Raw genomic sequence first — 21,825 nt, 5'->3', positions numbered from 1 at the left:
ACCGCGCAAAATGGGCCAATTCCGATACTCTCGAATTAAATCTCCTGCTACCCGAAGTCAACAGCAGCGCTGTAGCATCATTGGCGGTCAGAAGAATTTGTGTACTTTTGGATCAGACTTGAAATGTTATAGCCCACGTTAGTTCGGTAATAAATATCACATGCGGACGAAAAGTGCTACTTTGGAGTGCAATTTCGAAATGGGAACTGAGTAAACGAATGGCTACTAACCACTGGATGTGTATAGCCAGAAGCTGAAACAGCGAATCATACCATTCGTTGTCACGAGTAGGCAGTTGGACCGGCATCCTTGGAGCCCTGATTCCAACCACACTGAAAATCTGGGTACGCTAGTCTACCAGTATTCAAAGCTGGTTTCACGTTTGTTTTTGGATGGAGACGGAGAAACTTTAGTCCAAATGTCATTCGAACATACAGAAAAAATATTGCCGATTATAAAGGTTTCGAGAAAAAGTAACGTCGACCAAAAACTCTCTGCGTAAAATAACAGCATATCACGTCATTCTTGCTTTTCGCTTTTAGTTTTCAAGCCAGTTTGTTTTTTTAACGGAATGTTTCACCCGAAAACCATTTGGTTCCATTAAGCGCAAGCAGAGTTACCGCGAAAAAAAACAAGTGGTCTTATAACTAACTAACTCGCCACTTGGAACCTGGTGATCACTAGAGTGTGGTTGGTGTCGAGTGGTAATGATTCATGTATGAGACTCGGGTTACTGCGTGAGGAGTCACCGTTGGTGCGAAACACCAAGAACCAACAGACTCAGTGTATCCAGAGCATAGACGTGAAAGAAAACGACCATGGAGACAGTCAGCTCGATAGAAAGGATGTTTTACATCAATCATACCCAAAAAAATACACCGGACGGGGCAACTCCTCACAAGAGTGACTGCAACATTGACAAACACCAGAAAAGGTCAGTAACTGTCGTTCGTATGAAGCCCACACATAACAGTGTATTTTGAGGAACGCAGTTGTCAATAACGGATGCATTTTGCAAAAGAGTCTACGACGATCACAAAATTTCAGTACGTTGGACTGAAAACCAAACAAGAGTGAGGACGAATTCCCGAATCAAGTGGTGGTTACAAGTTCATGGACATTTTTCATGGCCACCAAATTCTCTTGATCTTTTCGCGCTTATCCCAACAAAGGTTTCGTTGTCAGGTTGCAAACGGGGATGAACACATCACCCTTTTGTTGACATGCAATGCTAGTCATATTTTCTGGTTATTGAAGGCGGAAATAACAAACAAGTTTGATGATAACGATGGGAGAGGATTTGGTCGTTTTCAATAGATTCCATGCAGTCAGTGAAGCAAACATATGCTAAAAAGCCGAACAGCACTGTACAGCTGTTTCATCCTTGTTAAGAATGATCCGCATCGAGGACATCACGAAACTCAGAGTCTCGAACGCGCGATCTTTCGGCCAGTGGTTTCACATTTGACCATTTGATCGCTGGCGGATGATCAGCAGCGTGACTAGCTCTCACTTAGACAGGATACAACGCCACTCATCCTTCAACAACGGGAACCACATCATGTGGTTGACTACTTCTCAAAAGGAAGTTTCACCCATCTCGTGAAATTATCCTTCCTCTTATCGACTGTTGATGATGGGAGGAAATTTGGTCAATTTGAAGTTTCAAACGCCACTAGTCGGTTGGATAATCAGATAGATCCGAAACCATGCTGGTTCTAGTTTCCAGACAGCGATAAGACGAAAGCTCATTTAAAGTAAGCAGTACTTATACAGCCCAAAACCTCATTTCTGTGTACTGAGGCCATTGAATGACGGAGCCACACGAATGATAAAACTGGGTGAAGCACAACAGCTGCAATGCTTCGGGTCGTGCACAGATGTATTATAACGAATCTACTTGGATTTTCGTACTACACATTGTTCAGAAACTATTTGTAAAAAAGTGCAACTGTAGAAGACGTTCTGGAGACCAATATTTTTCGATGTTTTGCCACTAAAGTGGAGATGAGACGGTTTCGACTAGACAGGGAACAAATTTGGAGGACGCAATTTTCGTTTATTCAGGCTGGAAGCGACCTTGGAGACCCATTTATTCATAATTGAATGACTAGTGATTTGTTTTTATCAAGCACAAAAAAGCTGTTGCACCTGAATTAATGAATAAAATACCGCCCTACAGTGAACACGAAGCTGAGAAAAAAATGGAACTGACCGAACAACTGCATGTTCTGCGCTCATTAACTGGCCGGCGCAATGGCTTTCGTCGAATACCGAACGTAAAGCCCTTAAAGCAGCCATCAAAACAACCAATCAGTCGAATCTTAGAACAATCTCCGAGGGGCAAGATGGCTCAGTGGTTAGAGCAAGGACTTACTGACTGGAAGGTCCGTGGTTCGAACCTGACCTCTGCATCTCGAATTACCCTGTCTGGGATTGGGCAACCTGGAAGTAACCTAGCCCTCGTGCTTCCTTTGGGGAGCATGGCAGTTAGGAGCCGAAAGGTTACCACAGTTGAACGATCACCTTTATGCTACCACCTCCGAGAGTAATCCATCATTGACTAACAAGTAGTCTCGTTCAAGTAGGCAGAGTCTCAGATATACATTGGAAGACGTTTACCTAGCCCTGTGCTATCTGCTTGAAGGTTATTACGGAAAACCCGCTGCAGCTAGTATACATCAAAGTCTTCCAGCCATTTTATCCTTGAGTCCTATTTTTCATGTTATTGTCCGGGTCAGATGCGCACCCCCAACAACTACATATACTGCTCCAAGTCTTTCTCCGAAGGGCGCACATTCTTTCATTTTCGCCGGTCTCTAGAGTGCGCATATGGAATTTCGTACAGCGCTACACTTAACGGTTTGTTTGTTTGTTCGACACTTCAAACAGAATGGATGTTGTTTGGATGACCAAAAAACTGGAAGTCAAGTTCCTCGACCAAATACTCGTTCTCAGCGATCTTAGAACGGTTTTCACGTTTTCTAGACTGTCCTATAAGCGAAACTAGGGTCATCAACTGACTGGAAAGCTTTATGCTATTGAGTCCGTTCTCAGCTGAACTTGCAGTCACATATCATGTGTTCAGGTTGGATATAACAATCTGAAATGTCTAAAAACATTTAATTTACCAACATCGAATATTCTCTCATGAATACAAAAGTGAACTACATCCGTTAAGCACCATTTTGACGTAATCCTGGTGGTGCCATTTTAAGCATTCTAGAGAGTGAGTGAACTTCACTTGAAAAAAACTGCATGATCAGTAGCCATGTATTGTAGCGCCGCTGGTTCTAATTTGACTAACCCCTTGTTCATAAAGTTGCAGTGATGTTCAAGGAAAGTACCAAACGCGCCATGACTGAACTGAGTTAATGACCTACTTCTGTAGAATTTGAAACTAAAGATGAGTTAAATAACAATCGTTCAGCTCTAGCACCCTTTCGGTGCCTAACTGCCATGTCACCTGAAGTTTGCACGAGGGCTGGGATACTGCCACGTTGCCCAAGCCTAGACAGAGAAAATCGAGAGGCAGAGGTAGGGTTCGAACCACGGACCTTCCGGTCAGTAAATCCGCGCTCCAACCACTCGGGCCGTCTCGCCCGAAACTAAAGACGAGGTACAGAAATGCATTCATCGCGTGGAACTCGTCACAGGGTTCCTCACGGTCTTTTACTGGGAGGATAACTTCCCTTGACTATCAACAGCCTCTACGAACCAAAACGCGACTGCTGATAAATCTTCACAGCGTAAGAAGTCTAATCTTAAGTCCCCTTAAAAACAGTTCGGTTCACACTGGAATGCGAGATTACAAAGCGAACCACACATCCAGGATGATGGAGCATCAAAAAAGTGAGCTGCACTAGAGGTTACGAGCTCCTGGTGGACAGCGGATCCTGTGGTCCGCCACATATCATGATCGTCAAGCGAGCAACATGATAAAGGTTATACAACCGCAGAGAACGGTGAGAGAGAACGGGAGAGAACGGTGAGTGGTGTTACTTCCAATGAACGGTAGAGATCACAATCTTCAAATATGTATTTACCTAGCAACGCGCACAGAACGTGGCGAAAGGGTCTCTAGGTAGCTGAGAAGAACTTTCATTGTGTTGCCCGTATCGATGATATCTTCGACAACCAGAATATCCTGAACAAAATATATATACAAAATGAGGTAAAATACCTTTCCCTTGAGGGTTTTCGGATCATCCAAGCCAGTAAGAATAGGTTCGTGGTGGGATTTGTCATTCTAGGAAAACGAAAAGGGAGTCCATTAAGACCTAGGCTGAAATATACATACCACATAACTTTTAATCCGTACGAAATCCATAGACATTGTAATACTCGTTTCTCTGGCTCGAATAGTCAACTCCAATCCATCGACTAGATCAGCAAGGAATTTGAAGCCTCCCTTCAGAACACACAATAGGGTGAGAGAGCGAGCGTTGTCATTTTCAAAACTGGTTACAATATCCAAAGCTAATTTCTCGATGCTGTAGAAAGTGAGCGGGTGAAAGAACGAATTAAACCACATACCGATCTTTCAACATTCCGTTGGGTATGAGAACACTCTCAACGTAATTCGCATATCGCGGAGGTAGGCAAAATTGTCTGACATCGAAGCCCCGATAGTCATCACCCAACTACAACATGCAAACAATTGGAAAAACATAAGATCACTATTGTGCAATCAATTGGATACCGGAGGAAATAAACAGATAAGGTGGCTTGACACAGTCCACGGGTCGAAAACACAGGAAAAACCCAATCTATCGGTCCCAAGTGTTTGGGAGTAAGAAGGATCTACAACAAGCCACAGACAGCCATTATTCACTGGGGAGAGGTCGATGAAATTTTGGAGTTACTGAGGTTCCTAGTTTGAAGCGGATATCCAGCTAGCTACAGAAAATGAACACGTAGACCCGTTCGACCGGGTGCTAGATAAAGACATGTTAGGGGGAGTAACCAATTAATGGATGAATGCTTTTGCCCGTGACCTACTGTATCAATCGATAAAAAGTTGCCGTTCCGAAAGGTCCATATTAAGAGTAAATCGTTGAAAGAGCCAGAAGAATGACCAGTTTGATAAGTAGAGGTCTCTGTATATCAGCGGGCAACCAATTGAACCCAAGCACGTCATTCTCACCGAATCGAGAGCTGACACCCGGGATATTCGATGGAGTAACAGAAATGCAAACATGTCAGGGGCCAACCGAGTGAACTGCGGCCGCCAGGCGCCTTACAATCGGTTGCAACGGACTTCTTCCTGAGAATGATTGTCGAAGGAATACAAGTAATCCAGTAAGGATTTGACGACGCTCCGGAAGAAACAGTGAACGGGTCAGTCAAGGTGTCGCCACAGCTACAGAAGAACGATACACAAGTGGCAGTAAGGTCTAGTCCTAAAGGTTGACTGATACACCGTCTGAGTACTGCGACGGATTCAGCTGTTCCTAAAGGTGAGGCCGGAAAAGTGTTGTTTTTTGTGTGCTGTTTGGAAAGTGATAACCGTGAGAAAGCCTGTTTATTTTTAGTGGTAACCGGGATCCCCTTAGGCTTTGCAGACTATCTACTCCAATAAAACACGCGGGTGTCCATTGCGGAGAAGGATTTATCCAAAAATTTCCTCTCGTTTTTGCAACTCATTAGGAGTTTCCGCCCATCCTGCTTTGTGAAGTAGTGCTTCGACTAAACTCCTTTCAAAACCGTTGACAGGAAACTTGAAAAGTCGATACACTAACAAATCAAGGTTGCCTTAAAGTAGATGGTGCAAACTAATGTGATATCAAGGCACATTTCGAGCGAAATCTCTAGTTCACGGTACCATTGTCGTCAATGTAGATAGAAATACATCCCAACATACTACCATGGCTGTCCTACGGCATGAAGCGGAAGTGAAGGATTGGGTACATGCCGGAGAAAGCCTCACATCGCGAAAAGCACGGTAGAAAACAAAGTGACCACATATTCAAACATTAATGCAATAATCGTATCCGGGCATCATGTCAGGGTAGACCGTAATCGAAGGAGTCGGAGCGATGTCCTTTGTGAGCTTTACCCAGCGAACGACAGACAGGCTAAGAGGTGACAGCACGCTCATGTGAGATGCCCTGTAGGGTTTCTAAACATGTACAAGGAAAACCATGTTGATTCCAGTCAAGAAAGCGCATCAACCTGAGTCCTAGGAGTATCCGTCTGGCACTTCCACGTCACGACCTGTCCTCTGCAAGTCTTGCGTCGGCAAGGCTTTGGAGTTTAGAATACAGCGTGATTCTCTGGCATCAGTGGAGCTCGTTTCTAAAGCCGAATTTTAGACGAATCGCGAATGTAGCCCATGCCCTGGTGATGCGTGTGCCAACGTAAGCTCATCACACACGCAACCGCAAACATACGTACGCCAATCTACCAATCCAAGCTCTTCGCTCCGATGGCATACACGATACAACGGGATGCGAAATCCTGAATAGTACCGCATAGTTTGAAGGTGTGAGGCGCATGCAAAAGAAGCGATCACTTCTGCTGTCGAGTAGTTCATGTGGAGGCAACAAAACCAAAAACAGAACAATTTCCTTCGCATAATTCGAGCCCACCGATAGCTCTTCAGCTAAGAGTTCCATGCCCAAATTCAGGGTTCCGTGGAGAGTGCGCATTATGTTGATGCCAGTAGTGGAAGTGAACAAATAAATATGAGGAGGCTACATTGAAGAACCCTACTGGTTGTGTGAGAACTTTTGACAGCTTGTCGTACAACTTAATGCGATCCGAAGTGTTCAAAGAAACGGAACGGATAATAGTTGTAAAATTCTAAGGCAGTCAGTCCCTTTTGGCCACATCTATGTACAATAATCGATCACTCCCTGAGTGGATAACTGAAACAGAAGCGCCGGTAGCATGAGTCGCACTGTTTGACCAATATAGTCTAATCTAATCTAGCACCTGTCTTATGCCCTCAGACTTGTGTAATAAGCACCAGGGTAAGGCGCTGAATAGCTATTGAGAACAGCGGCGGTGTCAGAATGTGGGTGAGACGTACAGTTGTAGCAGTTGCTTCGGGTACTTTTTTAGATCAACGCACGGTGCTCCCTCGGACGCATCCTTGGTTCCAAGGTAGTCTCAACATACTAGTTGAGATAGAATAAAACGACGATGGCCGAAGTTCATCAAACCCTTCTATCCGAGGGCGGTTCAAGTCAGAAACTCATATCACAATACTATAGCTGGAGGAAAGTCTATACCCAGGACCACCTAGGTCGAATAAAAGACGCATAGGTGGACAGCGAATGTAGTTGTGGCTGATAATAATCCCCTCTGTATCGAAGACCTTCGTTCTTGTTGTACACCCCTATTACCTTCGAGTGTCCTTTGGGCCTTGTCCCATGTGTGAGTCGGAACCGTTTTCGGATATTACCAGCTGCACTAGCTTCTGCCATTTCCGGATACCGGTTTACATCGGGCCTATCAATCCATCCACAAGATATACTTGGATTGAGGCATGTTAAGTGGCTGAATTAATACGGCTTCTCACATTGGCCACTAACAATGAACTCTTAGAAATACAATCCAAAACAACACATGCTGTACATCCCGCCGTAAAGATGGCGGTGCTTACCTCGTCCCAATTACAGCGGAGATCTTCCAAGAATGCGGTATTTATAAGTCCCTGAACTGTTTCTATTTCGAACATGTGACTCAATCCAACTTCCTCGTTTATACCTCGTGAGAGCAAGCAACGAATTTTTAAGTTTTCCAGAAAAATCGCTGGTAAAAGATATGGTCTGCTCATCCATAGTTAGGGGCTTCAACGCCACTCATAAGCAAGTGAATACCAGGTAACACAAGGGCGCCCAATGTAACCAAAATCAGTGCTACTGAAGAACGGACGGTGATGAGTAAAAAGTTGTCAAGAGCTTCAGCATTTTCATTGTGTCCACTTAAAAAAGACATCAAGTCGCATCCTAGATGGGCTCCGACGTCCGGTTCATGAACCGAAATCTTCAGCGACAGGAACAATATCCGAACCTTTCATGCTGGACTGGAGGTTGAATGGTTCCAGAGATCACATATTTTATCAAACCACAGCTACAGGAACTAAGAATTAGGAATTGTTGGTCAACAAACAAACCAAATCCAGGACATCCTTCACAAGGCTCCATCCCAGTAGACTAGTCCCAACTAGGGAGCAGATACCTGCATCAAGATCGGTGAAACTCACTCCGACGGTTCTAAAATCACCTAAAGTTCGTGGCAAGTGGCATCTAGCCCAAATACGGTAGGTGAATCTCGCATCCGAGTTACAGCAATTGCAAAGATGTTTATTGATAAAGTAGCTTGTTGGCCAGCTTGGTCAGCCAGTCCCAGAGGTTAAAAGGCGCGATGGAAACACACTAGCGAGATACGAAAAGGGAACGCCAAGCGGCGCGTGTGTCGCTCCACAGGGTGCATGGCTCATAAGCCTTCAACTCGGACCTACGAAGAACGATTGGTGGAGCAAGAAAGGAGCAATGAGGTAATAATCAACAGGAGTGGGAGCAGTCAGTAGAAGCCTGTTTTCTATTACTCGCCCTGGATACGCAGAAAATAAGGCGATTGGTCTGGCATACCCAAGTGACGGCCTGTGTGGTATGAATTTGCCCGAATATGCGTAGGTAATCGTTGTATACGGGGTGAGATAGCATCAGAGCGACCAAACCTAGCTGGGAATGTGACTAAGATCTCGACCGAAGCCTTTGACTCAAAAACCTGACCGCGGATTCGGCGTTCGTTAGCGCAAGAGCACTACAGTGTAAAAGTTACGGAGCAAGATGTCAGACATATTCCAACTCTAAGCCGGAGTCCAAGAAGGCTGCGACAATTGGAATTTCAAACAGTGATCAACGTGGTATGAGGCTCAGGGACAACACGTGAACAATCCATAGTGTAACTCAATGGGTGCCTAAAATCCTCCTAATATATTCGTGGCGGAACACCTAAGAAACCCCAACTTCAATCTGGGGTAAACCAGGAAAAAGTAAAAAGTAAACTGACATGTTATCCACCGGTGGAACTAATGGTTTAATCGACATAACGTCTGTGGATTGAAGCGGTCGAAACTCTACAACACAGCGGCTTTCTTATCCGGCCAAGCATGCGGCCAAAACAACTGGTCATGTCAAAGATGCCAAAAGGAATTGGGCAAACTTTCCGGACCAAACGAGCTGTTTTAACATCAAAGTGTCTATTAGTATTGATTGTGCGCTGCTGTTAAAAAAACGATGACGAAAAGGTCAGCCAAACATTTCAACGGAGATTCCATCTGACCTATTCAAAGGTCGTATTCTTCTCTGTACGAAGCCTATTCATAGTGATTCCAGAAAATCTGCCTCTGCTTCGATTGGCCACGTCATATGGATGCTTCTTTGGCTCTAGGGTTTGTGACAAATCCTCCGAGCTGATACTACTTGATTATACTACAAGCGTCACATTTTACAGGCATTGTGTCGGCGACATCACACGATACTACTATCACTACTTTAGCTCATTTTTTCTCTTCCGTGATGTGTCTGACGAGAAAGAGCTAATCCAGTCATCCTGAATGTGTTGATTGAAACATACACGAACAACACACCAACTAGCGACATCTCCCAATAAACAATAAAATAAACAGGGGGCGGAACAATTAGTCACCTGTAAACAGGGCCTAATCAAGACAATGTTTCACAGCGCAACTTACATCTGTACTCCTCATGAGCAGCACGAAGAAAATTTTTTGAAACGAAACTTTTTGGGTTACAGTTACCGAAGTGGTTTGTCGAAACATGTGGCATGTGGAAACCTGAAGCGAACACGGCCGCCATCACCGGAAAAACAAACAACATACTGGGAACTGCCAACATGAGCAAATGGAAATTTTGTACCGCACTTTTCTGCCTGCATAGTAAGGGGTAGCTAACCTAGGTGTAGTCCTGAAACTTCACGCCAACCAAAGTTGGGGATTTGATCTACCTGGTGCTTACGACACACATCGTTCGCCTGGCAGTTACGGTGACATTTATATCGACAGAACTGATTGATGCCGCTTCCAACACATCGCTGGACAGTTGCCAAAATGATTACAAGGCAACAACAACTAGTTATTTGACGGCTGACATCCACGAATCCAGCAACATCTACTGCCAGACGACGACTGACCACAGTCCATCCCGTTATCGCAGGCAATCATTCAAATCCCCGTTACGTAATCAAACTTTGAAGTTACGGACACTTAGCGAGACAATATTGATCGACCGCAGGCGACTGGTTTTCTGTCTGTGTGAGGTAGCGAATGAAAAAATCTGTCTGCTTTCGAGAAATACACTCATTTGTAAATTAATTTGGTTTTCACGAGGGAATCAATTGAATCTCTCGTTTATGATATTCTGCAATTGAATGTGCTGCACACAGGCCGCCTCATGATTCAGTTGGCACGATATTCGAGATATCGCAGTATATTTTCATAAAGGAAACTACTCACAAGGATGCAGAAAACTCTTCGATAGCCCACGACCGGTTTCGCCCTTCTTGGGGCTCATCAGGTAGGCACAGTCCCCGAGTTTCCGTCAATCATATGATCTACTGGAACCCAAATTGGACTGTTTTCGAGAAGGGCAAAACCGGTCGTGGGCTGTTGAAGAAATTTTCAGCACCTTGTGAGTAGCTTCCTTTATGAAAATCTGTCTACTTAGTTAAGTATGTGAGAACAACCCACCTCTCCTGAGTGTTGCTCCTTGTTGTAATTGTTTTTATCATAGTTACTGTACTGAAGCATCACTACCAACACTGATGTTGCTGACTTATTAAAATCTTACCATGCACGGAATTAAAAAAACGTACGCCCTATATGGGAAACCGATGAATGTAAAAAAAATGAGAAAAATGCTAACAACTCGTCAGTTATGTCTTCTCGCAATTTCGATAACCCGAAGAGAATGGACTTGGCCATTCGGGCAGAGGGCCTGTGATCACCTGAAGCCCCTTTGGAAGCTCAATAAGTAGACTGTTCGTTTTCATATTAGATACACAGAACCTAATTGGGGGCGAGATGGCCCAAGTGGTTAGAGCGCGAAATTGCTGACCGGAAGGTCGGTAGTTCGAACCCGACCTATGCCCCTCGACTTCCCGTGTCTAGGCTCGGGCAACCTAGCAGTATCCCAGTCCTCGTGCTCCCTTCGGGTGGCCTGGCAGATAGGCACCGGAAGGGTGCTACAGCTGAGCGTTATCGTACACAGAACCTAATTCGCCGAAGGCCCTTCTAGCTAGATGCAACCTAAAGCACATTTATTTTGCCATTAAGAATCAAGAAATAAAAAATTGAACTTTCGGGGAGATCGATTATGGTGCGGTTGCTAGATGTATGTTTTGTCGGTGTACAGAGGTAAATACCAGAAGGCGATCTAATGCCTGAGACTTGGTAAAATGGTGAGCAGACTAACAGCATGTAGACTTTTGCAATCCAAATGACACTTACTTTTGTGTCATCTACTAAACCAGGAGATCTTCAGTTCGAAACACATATTTGGAATAATACAAAGTACAAAGCCCATCCGCCTCTTTACTAAAATCCATTGGTCCAAGAGAAGGGTGACAGTTGAAAATATTGTGTCTGATTGTAACAAAACTCACATATCAGGGATGGACCTAAAGTCGCGCCCGGATTCAACCGAAACAATTACCCAGATAAAAGGAGAACATTCAGTCAGGAAACGCCACTTTCGGTCGGCTGTCTGGGGCCTCCCAATTCCATTGCCTAACATCCCCCAAGTAACCTCCTTTAGCTGACCTTTTCAGGTGTCATTGATACCGCAATGGGATTACTTCTCTTGTCGGCATTGGAGAGACGTTTTGTAATCCAACCTGGAAGACGGCTCCCACATATCACTCGGAAACGGAGTAACTAAGTAAACAAAATCGAAATTAAAGGTGTTGGTAAAAAGCATAAAAAAGCCAGTGGCCCAGACCCCGAACAGTTCAGTCATCCGCTCATGGCAACAACACAAAGGTGCTATCTCCCAAACTATGGCAACCTTATTGGTGCAGAATTGCAAGCCCCGGCCAACTTACAAGTTTTTCCCTGAAAAGCTACAAGGCCACTGAAGTGCAGCTTGACGACGGAAATTGTTCGACCATTACCTTAACATCGTGTCACTGGGCACATTCATTCGCAAAAAAGACCGACCATTACGGTGTTTTTAAATTCATGTTGCGTTAATCCACCAAACGACTGTTTCATGTGTAACACGCGTTGGAAATTTTACATCATACGAATGATTTGCACGGAAAACCGCAAAAAAAATTATACAGTGTGGTTAAAAATCGGTCTTGCTTATCGCTTGTCCCGCAAATGCTGAGAAGAACTGGCAATTCCGACCGAGATAGTTGGGGGTGGGAGACTCCAGACGACAGTGCAAGTCACTTTCAAATTGAGCAAAAATTATGAATTCCGAGCGTACATCCTGGTAGCTCACACGGACACATTACTGTCTAGGATAAAAAGTTCCCCATATATGAGAGAGGATACTACCACTCGAATGCATGAATTGATAAACATGTAAAAAACACCAGCTAACTATTTAAGTAACTTACTATAATTCGGTTGTCTGCAGGTGTGCACATTTCAGCTGGTATTGTGAGCGAAATGGAATGTCACTCAATGACTGAGTAAGTATCTGAAAAGAGGAGACGGTCAAAGTGAATATTAGTAGGAAACACAGGCACTTTGACGCAACTTAGTGGATTGATGAACGATGCACGGCATAGCTTGATATTACCTGACTTTAACCCATCATCATTCCTAATAACAATCGTTTGAGCTAGTCAGCCACATCGTATATGTCGCGGTTTTCAGTATCGCCGCCGGAGTAGAAGGACGGAAGCGTTGAGGCTTTTGATAATGAATTCTAAGGATGACCGAAAATTGTAGATAGCGGCGTTCACTGGGTTCGCAATAACATGGACTTCGGTCAGTCCAACGGCCCGTCTCTATGCACCGAAGACAGTAACGAGCAAACGCCTCAGACCAACAAAGACTATCAACTCAAAAGCAGGTTTCAAATGGTTGTTAACATCAACCGAGGGTCACACTTCATACACATGACAATGCGTTATATACCACATGGAGCTCTTGTCTTCCAGCCATGTGTGCACCAAGTATGATCATTATTTGGCTTGGCAGCGAAGTGCGGGAGCTATGAACAGCACAGCCGTGCTGACAACCTCCGCCTTCTAGGAAAGAGACAGCGAGATGGGACACAGCAGTTAACGACGCCTGCAGCACACATTCATTAAAGTCACTGTTTTCAATGCACAACTGCCTAGATTCCATAACGACGAATGACACTGAAGGAGTAACTCGTCACTGCCCCCCCGATGTGTCTGTCCTCTTTGATATCCACCTATCCTAGGTGAACGAAGCCGTACCTGCTGGAAACAATGCGTTTAGGTATATAGTCCAAAATGGAACCTGGATGATATCTTACAAGACTAAGAAGTCGACTTTACCAAAATCGCCCGATTGATATATCTAACCAATCCCACGGACAACGCCACAAAAGAAGCCAAACTGAAACACCTAATTAAGGTGGGAAGCCAGTAGCTGACATTCAAGACATCTATCCAACAACGGACTGCCATGCTAAAATAATACAAAGACAGATTGAATTCCAGATAAAACATGGTCCTCAAAGTTAGCGTTGCAGGTGTGCCTAAACAAAGAGAATTATTTAACATCACCAGGTCCGCCAGAAACGACTTCATTACATGGTGGCCGGATATTATGACAACTATAGATTAAGGAGCGACTGTTCGTAACTCCTCAGTCTCCCCTGCATTGCCTCGGGTCAAAGCAACAACGTTCATCTGCTCTTACACACACGCAGAGATGATAAACATATTAAGTGAATCAACCACCAAAGCACCAAATGCCAAAAATCTCAATGAGATCAAGTACGGGCACTCCAGCGTGTTGGGTCGCAGACTCTTCACCACCTACATGTCTGCCCATCAGTTCTGACGAGCTTCTGAGACCGAGTCATTCAATATACTTACGGACCATGAATATCTACGTATTTCGTTGCCCCAATTAGGGATAGTGAACATTGCGGAAGACTCCACCTCATGGGACCTCGGTGAAATCAGGCTCCACCAACACTATAACGGAACATAGATTGAGAAGTCTCCAGTGCGTTCAGCACAGTATGTCTGGAATCCATGGCTCAACACCCAAAGCATGCATTACAAATGAGGCAACCTTGCACACAAAGTCATACAGGAGAAAACAGTATTTCCATACTACGAGTAATCGAATTAAAAGGAGAAGCAATGTTTCCATACTAAGAGTAAACGAATTAAAAGGTCTTGGATCGTTCCACGATTGGAGTGTGAAGATAGTCGGGCGCTCCCTCAGATATTTCCGAAAGCCCTGTTTTGAGGAGCAACGTGGAATAACAGGGGTTTTAGAAGCTCGGGAGATTCCGAACGGAAACAGAATATCAGTGGAATGGAGCACCTCGACCATGATCCCACTCCTCGAAAAAGGGCACGAGAGCGTTATGCGAAAACCATCGTGGCATGTTCCAGAGTGTTTTCTGGCATTATTTTGCCTAGATTGATCGATTATCGGGGGGAACAAACTCGTGAGCATAAAACTGGGTTTCGAAATGGCCGACGATGCATTGACCACATCTTTGACTTGACACAAGGTCTCAAACAGTACCACTCTTTCGAACTCCCATATTAGTCGCCCTTCTGCATTGGAAAGCTGTTTTTGACTATGTTGATCCTCAGAAACTTTGGTGGTTGATGATCAACAGGGTCCTTTCTAAATTTATATCCTTTACAAAGATGTAGTAAGCGAAATCATTTGGGTGTGCACGACTACATGACAAGCTTTCGTCCGCGTTCACCAGATCCAGTGGTCTAAGACAAGGTCGCCCTGTCTTACTATTCAACAATGTCTTTGATGCACTGCTTGAGATTTCTCTGCATGCCTCTAAAACAGCGGAGGTCGAAATGCTCCCGAGAAATTCGCTTACAGATAGGTCATGGGGACGATATTGTTCCCCTTGGTTCAGATCTTTCAAAAATGCAAGCCATTTGAAGTAACCTGAATAATTCTGCCGCACGATATGGCACGCGCTTCACACTTTCAAATTGTAAAGTGCTTCCGTTAGACTAGATGGAATCAAACACAAAACTCATCAGTATTGGGGTTTGCATGATCATGCTTGCAGACAAGTCAATTGATAGATAGATAGAGAGATACAATTGTTTACCTGGGAACTTGTGTAGGTTCCGGTAGACTTTCTGAAGACGACATTACCTCCGAATCGGATGGGCCTGGTTAGCCTTTACCAAGCCCTAAAACTTATGGCACTGGCGTGACATCAGTTTGCCTTTCATGGGCAGAGTGTGCGCGAATTGTACTGTAATGAATCTGAGACGTGGTCTCTACGCGCAGATGACATGAAAGTTTTCAGTGGTTGGCCAGCAGTGTCTCCGAAGTATTGGTTGGGTCTCATAGAAGCTTCGAATTAGTAATGCCAAGGTACGCCAGATAGTTTTAGGAAAGAAACTCTTCCACAACTAGCGAATTACTCAGGCTCCGTAGGTTACATTAGGACGTGTGTACTACATGCCAGAGCACCATCTGCCTCAGGAGTTCGTTCCACCCAAACCTGAGCTGAAGGGAAGTGACTAAGTGGTGGACGGTGGACGCCTAGCGACGACATATGAAAACACTAATCAGTGAGCTCATTGGGAATGACGGCTGTCGCCTAGCTGGATGCGAGCCCCGGGACACAACTCACCAGTGGTTACTGACACTGGCAGACAAGCCTCAATCACGCAGTCACTGGCGTTCGTGCATCAAAGCTCTCACATTCAATGCGTAACTGCTCAGTCTCCTCAATTACCTGGTCATGTTATGGCCCCCATTGCTCGGATGTATCTCCCATTTTCCGGTGATCGAAAGTGTATCAGGTGGAACAAACGTGCCATTGGTACAAGGTTTATAGTCGACAAAATGACCGACAGGTTTTTCCAGTCAAATTATGCAGTTTTCCTGATATGGAATGGTCAAGGTTTTGTACGATATAGTGCCAGTTATTCAGCAGCGACTCGTAACAAAGGCAAATGGAGATTGTCAAGTTTTGAATTGTTTTAGGTCACTATCGGAATCAACTTCCGCTACAGTTAATGCTTGCATCCAATCAAACGGACGCAAGCAACTTTTCAGAGGAGGTCGGGACTCACGTAGACTCACGTACATAATAAGTGCACCGTCTCCTACTCTCCCTCGTTCCGTTTTGTAAATTCTGTCGTTAACAGTCTCGGCCACGCGTATGACTAAACGAAAGTTCGTAAAGTTATGCGTGCAAATCGGATTTCGAACCTTCTCTTTGTATATAGCGTTAAAGTGTTACAAATGTTCACCGTGTGATTGCATTGTCGGGAACTTTTGAAACCTGGACAAGATATGTGATTAATCCAGACCCTAAATTTTTTCTTCTACTTTACCGATATAAGCCATTACAAGTTCTAGAGTGCCCTGATTTGTGGGCCCTAATTTGGAAGGGTAATTACTCACTCTTTCTCGAAAAAGTCAGAAAATACACGAGACCACGAGAACCCTGGATGTGGGGTCACGCACTATCAGAGCTCCACGTGATTCTGCATCCAGGCAGGCTGCAACCCATTAGCACACCCAGTCAGAGTCAAAATCAGATTTGTTAGAAGAGCGAAATTGTTCTGTACTTTTCTTCTATTATAAACATAATAAAACTTTAGGTAGGACAAAATCGGTAACTCAGTGTATGTCTCTAGTCTAGCTGTTATGTATTTTGTGCAGGCAGAATAATTAAATACATGTCAACAAAAACGAGTCCAACCGGTGTTTGAAACCGTTCACAACCGACTTGACAACTAAATGTGGCTATTTATTCAAGATAGGTAAGATTGTGTGGGAACCCAGTCGCGATGCGCTTAACTTGAAGGGGTAATAGTCTTCTCTTACACAGGAAATAGAAACCACAGGGCAGTGTTCTATGCATATGATACAGAAGACAAAAATGAGGTCAGTTCTTATTCGCCTATATTCGAGTGTGAACAATTGAAAGTCCCTGCATCTGTCGGGGTAATGTGTAGGCCGTAGTTGTTTTATCCTCCTCATGGCTATGTGTTACACTTTTTCCAATTTGTGTGTCCCGCCCGTGGACACCGGAGAGCACGCTGGGGCACCGTATTCCAATATTGGTCGAACAATAACTGGGTAGATAGCAATAAACAATTGCTCAATCCACAGGCAAAATCTTCTCTTCAGTGCTTATAAAATGCGTAGAAGTTTTGGTAAACGCCGCTGGTGTTTTCCTTCGTTTGTATACCGGCACGGGACAGAATGCCGTGGTCCTTGGATTGGTGCTCAAACGTAAATTTTTCTGTTTAGAAGATGAGTGTGGTGAGGTACGCCTTCGAACAGGCAACAACACAAACTTCTCCGAATTGATTGGCAGGTTTCTTTTATCAGACCATTTAGAAAGTCTTTCTAGGTCCAGCTGTAGTGCCCGCTGGTCGTCTGGATCTTCTCCTGTTTCAAATCGTCAGAAAGAAGGAGACATGACGATTTGAATGTGGTTAAAAGGTCGTCAATATGAAAGAGAAAAAGTAATGGTCGAAGTGCGGTTCCTTGTGGAGCACCGTTTTGCGTTAGATGCCTTGTGTTTTCACTTTCAAGCGTCTCTCACGAAGAAATGAGTGGAAGAAAAGTATGGGCTCCCCCAACGCCGCACGACTTTTCCAGTAGATCGTGGTCTACCCTATCGGACACCTTGCTAAAATCTATCATAATCCTATATGTTTTGTTCATCTCTCATAGACTTCACTCAGATGCGGCAAGTGAACAGTAGACTGCTAACGCATGATCGCCCCAGGAGAAAGACCTGAGATGCTAACCTCTTCTGAAAACAAAGAGTGTGATAATGCACTGCTAATTGGGTTCCTGAAGAACATCATAGACCTGAGAATCGGATGGGTTCCAAATGAATCTCACGTCAAAATCAAATTGGTTTACAAATGGATGCGCTCCGCTACTGAAAGAGAGCTTTTTGACTAACTTTTCTGAGACTTTGGTGGCAATGGTTGTCAATCAAATAGGTTGGGAGCTCCGAGCATTGCTCTCGTCTTCACTTTCGGAAAGTTCTTCCGTTGTGAGAATACACCATCCTCTAGCGACTTATCGTCAAAGGTCATCACAGGAGAAGCAACGAAAACCACTAATGCCTTTAGAATAAAAGGCCTGAAGCCTTCTGTTTCAGGGGATTTCGACGAGTCAAGCAGACGTAACAATGTGTCTACTTCCTGTAGAGACGGAGAGGGGTTGCCGAGTTTTTGAGCATGCAGGTACCATAGGTTTATAGTGTCCAGAGGAGAAAACAAGCGAAGTGGCTCACCAACATTGATGCCCTCTCAGCGTTAGCTGCTACCTTATTGCCATCTACGTCCTTCAAGATTACCAGTTTGTCTGACTGTTTCAGCCGATTGTTTACGTATGAGTAGATCATTTTCGGGGTTGTTTCTGTTTTCCACGCAAGGTTCAGCTGGTAGCAGTGGCACTTACGTAACCTGACTGAACTATAAGGATTATGTTTCATTTGAGTGCTTTATAATCAGCCATATCGTCTGACGCCGAAGTCCTCCCCCACGATTTCGGTGACGTCTGACGGAAGTAAGCAATTCTCTGTTATGTTATAGACAGTTATTGAAAGGCGCGTTCATATTAAGGAATATCGTCTGACGCCGAAGCCCTTCCCCACGATTTCGGTGACGTATGACGGAAGTAAGAAATTCTCTGTTATGTTATACGCAGTTATTGAAAGGCGCGTTCATATTAAGGGGCAGAAACTAATCGTACAGTTCTTTGAGATTTTTATTCAATGTCCATTGGCAGACATCGACAGTTTCCCTGACAGACAGCGTCCAACCCGAATGTTCTTCCAAATAACGCAAACCGTTCGCGACAGGTCTTCAGACGATTTTTGTGGCTTTTCGCATAGCCTAACGTGTGTTCGGTAGGCGCATATGAGCATTTATGTTATCCTGATTACTACTACCAGTCGGCTCCTCGACAGGTATTCCATCAAGCTATTGCTCAGGTTGTGTCAACGGCAGGTTCAAACAAGATGAGGATTGTCCGTGTATGGACCGTATGGGGTTCCGTACTCGCTGCACTAATCGTAACCCTATTTGCTCCGCGGAAACTCTCCTCAAGATCTGTGCAGCCAGGCGTACGGCAACAGTTCGTCAAGCCGATATGTGGGAAGCCGAAATCACCAAGCACCGGGAAGTGTCGATTTTCCAGTCATCACTGGGGTTGTACGGTCCCGCTTCGATATAAAACTCTGACGTAGAAATCAGTTTGGGCTCTTGGCATTTTGAAAAACTGTCTTCATAGTTGATCCTCGCTATGATGAGCTTTGCTCGTGGTCACACCTAAAGCTGTTATAACCAGAAAGGTCCAATTATTTGATAACCACGCACTTATGTAACCAAATATCACTCATCCTCACTGTACGTGCCTTATCAAATGTGGGCCACTGTTGCAGGTCCTCACGCTTCCGTAACAAGCTCCTGACATTACAGCAAGCTATCCACGAGCCACGATTTCGTCCTGTGTGAACAGTCTCAGGGTTGATGGTCGGTTAATAAGAAATTGTTTGCGGGCTACTCTAAAATGTGCAATGCGAATGTTACATTTTCCCTCTTCAGTTCTCCTGTGATGTTCTGTCACAGCATCTTTGACCTGAGTGCTTTAGTTCCGGTCGATATCCCCGCGCACGTTGATTTTCACAAATCTGAATCCCCACAGTACGTGATTTCAAATTCTCCTTTCCTGGAAGATGATTTTCATCGGTCGGCCGCCGACCGGGTTGCACTGAGGAAATCGTAAGATTAGCAAAACTCGAATACGTTCCTCTTGAGAATCAAGGATTTTGTCCAGTACTTCTTGTAGAAACTGAAGTCATTAATTGTATTTTATCTGTGGATTCACTACCTCGGATTCGGTGTCGTTACAAACCATAAGACAGTGAGCGCTTAGAATTAGGGGCAATTAGACGCATCCATTGGTGACTTTCCTCTAGCTTTCGTCTAATTTCGGGCACTAAATTCCTTTCCTTGGCTTATTTACACTTAACCACACGTTATAAGACTCCCGTTCTGCGTCCAACACCACGTCAGTTGTTGAACTGGAGATTCCCTGGTTTGATGGACCCCTCTATCGTAACACTTATCTACCACTCAAGAACCTACCCTAACCTGACCTAATCACACTTACTGTGTTTCTGCTGGCTTTTATGCCTTTGCTTGGGGCGCCTGTTTGATGGTGGCGATAAACGCCTAAATCATCGGTGAACGAAAGTGTGGCAGCTTCAACCACTGTACGCCAAGTACGTGGTTCATACAGCTGACGATGACGTCGAACGCCCGGAAGCAGCACATGCCGTAACATGCATGTGCTGCAAAGTGAAACGTTCAACTGGAATCAGATTCCAGGTTTCCCATGCGTTGAAAGACTGGGATTTCATACACTACTGTGTATATGAAGAAACATCGGATATACTATCATTCAGACAGGCTTTGCGTTGAAACTGGTGACAAGTGTTTGCATATCCATACAACTTTAAAAAGCACGAACAGATCGGTTTGAGCAGTAAGAGGGATCTGGTACGCAACATGAGGCAGAGCGGTGCTGGAATTCACCAGTAATGTACGCAAGAAGCAAAAAATTGCCCAGGGAAAGGAATATTGGGAATATGTATATCTACAGCCTCGCCAGTATTATGCGGGGTTTCCCAGGCTATGTCTTGCTAACTGCATGTCATTTCCTTAATTTCGAAAACTCACGCCTAACAGTAAAGTAAGAAGCTAGCCAATCAGCATCTAGGCCACGCACTGAGCACGCAGCCCATCTTACTCCTGCCGGAGTTAAAACCGCTAACGCTTTCAACCTTGAGAGAGTTCAAGAATTCGGTGCAAGGTGGCATAATGGAAACTTCTCTTGCCCTCACTAGTTACCACTCTCCCAGCGTGCTGGTACTCTAAGTAGCATTTTATCTTTACTTTGAAGTTCAACTGAATCTACAAGAGTCAGTTCGCGCTGTTTTCACTCCACCCTAGCTAAGTTCACGACGGAGTACAACGCTTGTCGGAAGGTTTGTTCAAACATTAACTCCATTCTCCTTTTCGTATTACTAGACTCAGGCCACTGTATTCCTACTCGTAGTGCCATTTATATATGTTTACAAATGTTAGCCAAATCCATGAATGAATTATTCTTCTACCGGACTTGTGTGTGGGATGGACAATTGAAAAATAATCTTGAAATTATGGAAAAGAATGGCAAAGAAATTGCAAAATACGCCAAAAGCTGCACTTTTAGCAGGAAAACGTGGTTGTTGTTCGATTAAACGCTGGTAGGAATACATCACTCGACCCAGTTAACACCGGTGCAGAAATTTCTGCAGAATGTCTGCACCCGGGTGCGGATATTTCCGCACAATATCTGCACACTTCTGCACCCAGGGGCGGAAATTTCCGTACAACATCCTCACATTTATGCACCCGATTGCGGATATTTCTGCAGAATATCCGCACATTTCTGCACCCGGGTGCGGAAAATCCGTATCCAGTATCGGGACTTCCGCACCCAGTCCGCGCTTAGCTAAGTCGTCCAACGCGCAAATATAGCCCATTATACGGATTTATCTCTTTCCCCAGTACGATTCAGTAACATCGTAAACACTAAGTGATAGCCCACCTGCC

General features: G+C 44.6%; 1 protein-coding gene across 1 annotated transcript in view; it reads right to left on the bottom strand.

Moving 5' to 3' along the window:
• The window catches only part of T265_12010 (hypothetical protein), a gene marked incomplete at both ends in the record, with an annotated part of 28,732 nt that extends 16,059 nt beyond the window's left edge, over window positions 1–12,673 (bottom strand). The window contains 4 exons of the mRNA XM_009178892.1: window positions 4,047–4,249; window positions 4,301–4,493; window positions 4,537–4,643; window positions 12,598–12,673. Of these exons, the coding sequence (XP_009177156.1) occupies window positions 4,047–4,249; window positions 4,301–4,493; window positions 4,537–4,643; window positions 12,598–12,627 (533 nt within the window). The remainder of the gene's footprint in view (window positions 1–4,046; window positions 4,250–4,300; window positions 4,494–4,536; window positions 4,644–12,597) is intronic.
• Window positions 12,674–21,825: the final 9,152 nt, after the last annotated feature.

Source organism: Opisthorchis viverrini, assembly GCF_000715545.1.
Source record: "Opisthorchis viverrini unplaced genomic scaffold opera_v5_702, whole genome shotgun sequence".
Classification (NCBI taxonomy): Eukaryota; Metazoa; Platyhelminthes; class Trematoda; order Opisthorchiida; family Opisthorchiidae; genus Opisthorchis; species Opisthorchis viverrini.
The sequence above is the reverse complement of the archived record's forward strand: the minus strand, read 5'-3'. Positions and strand labels throughout refer to the sequence as shown.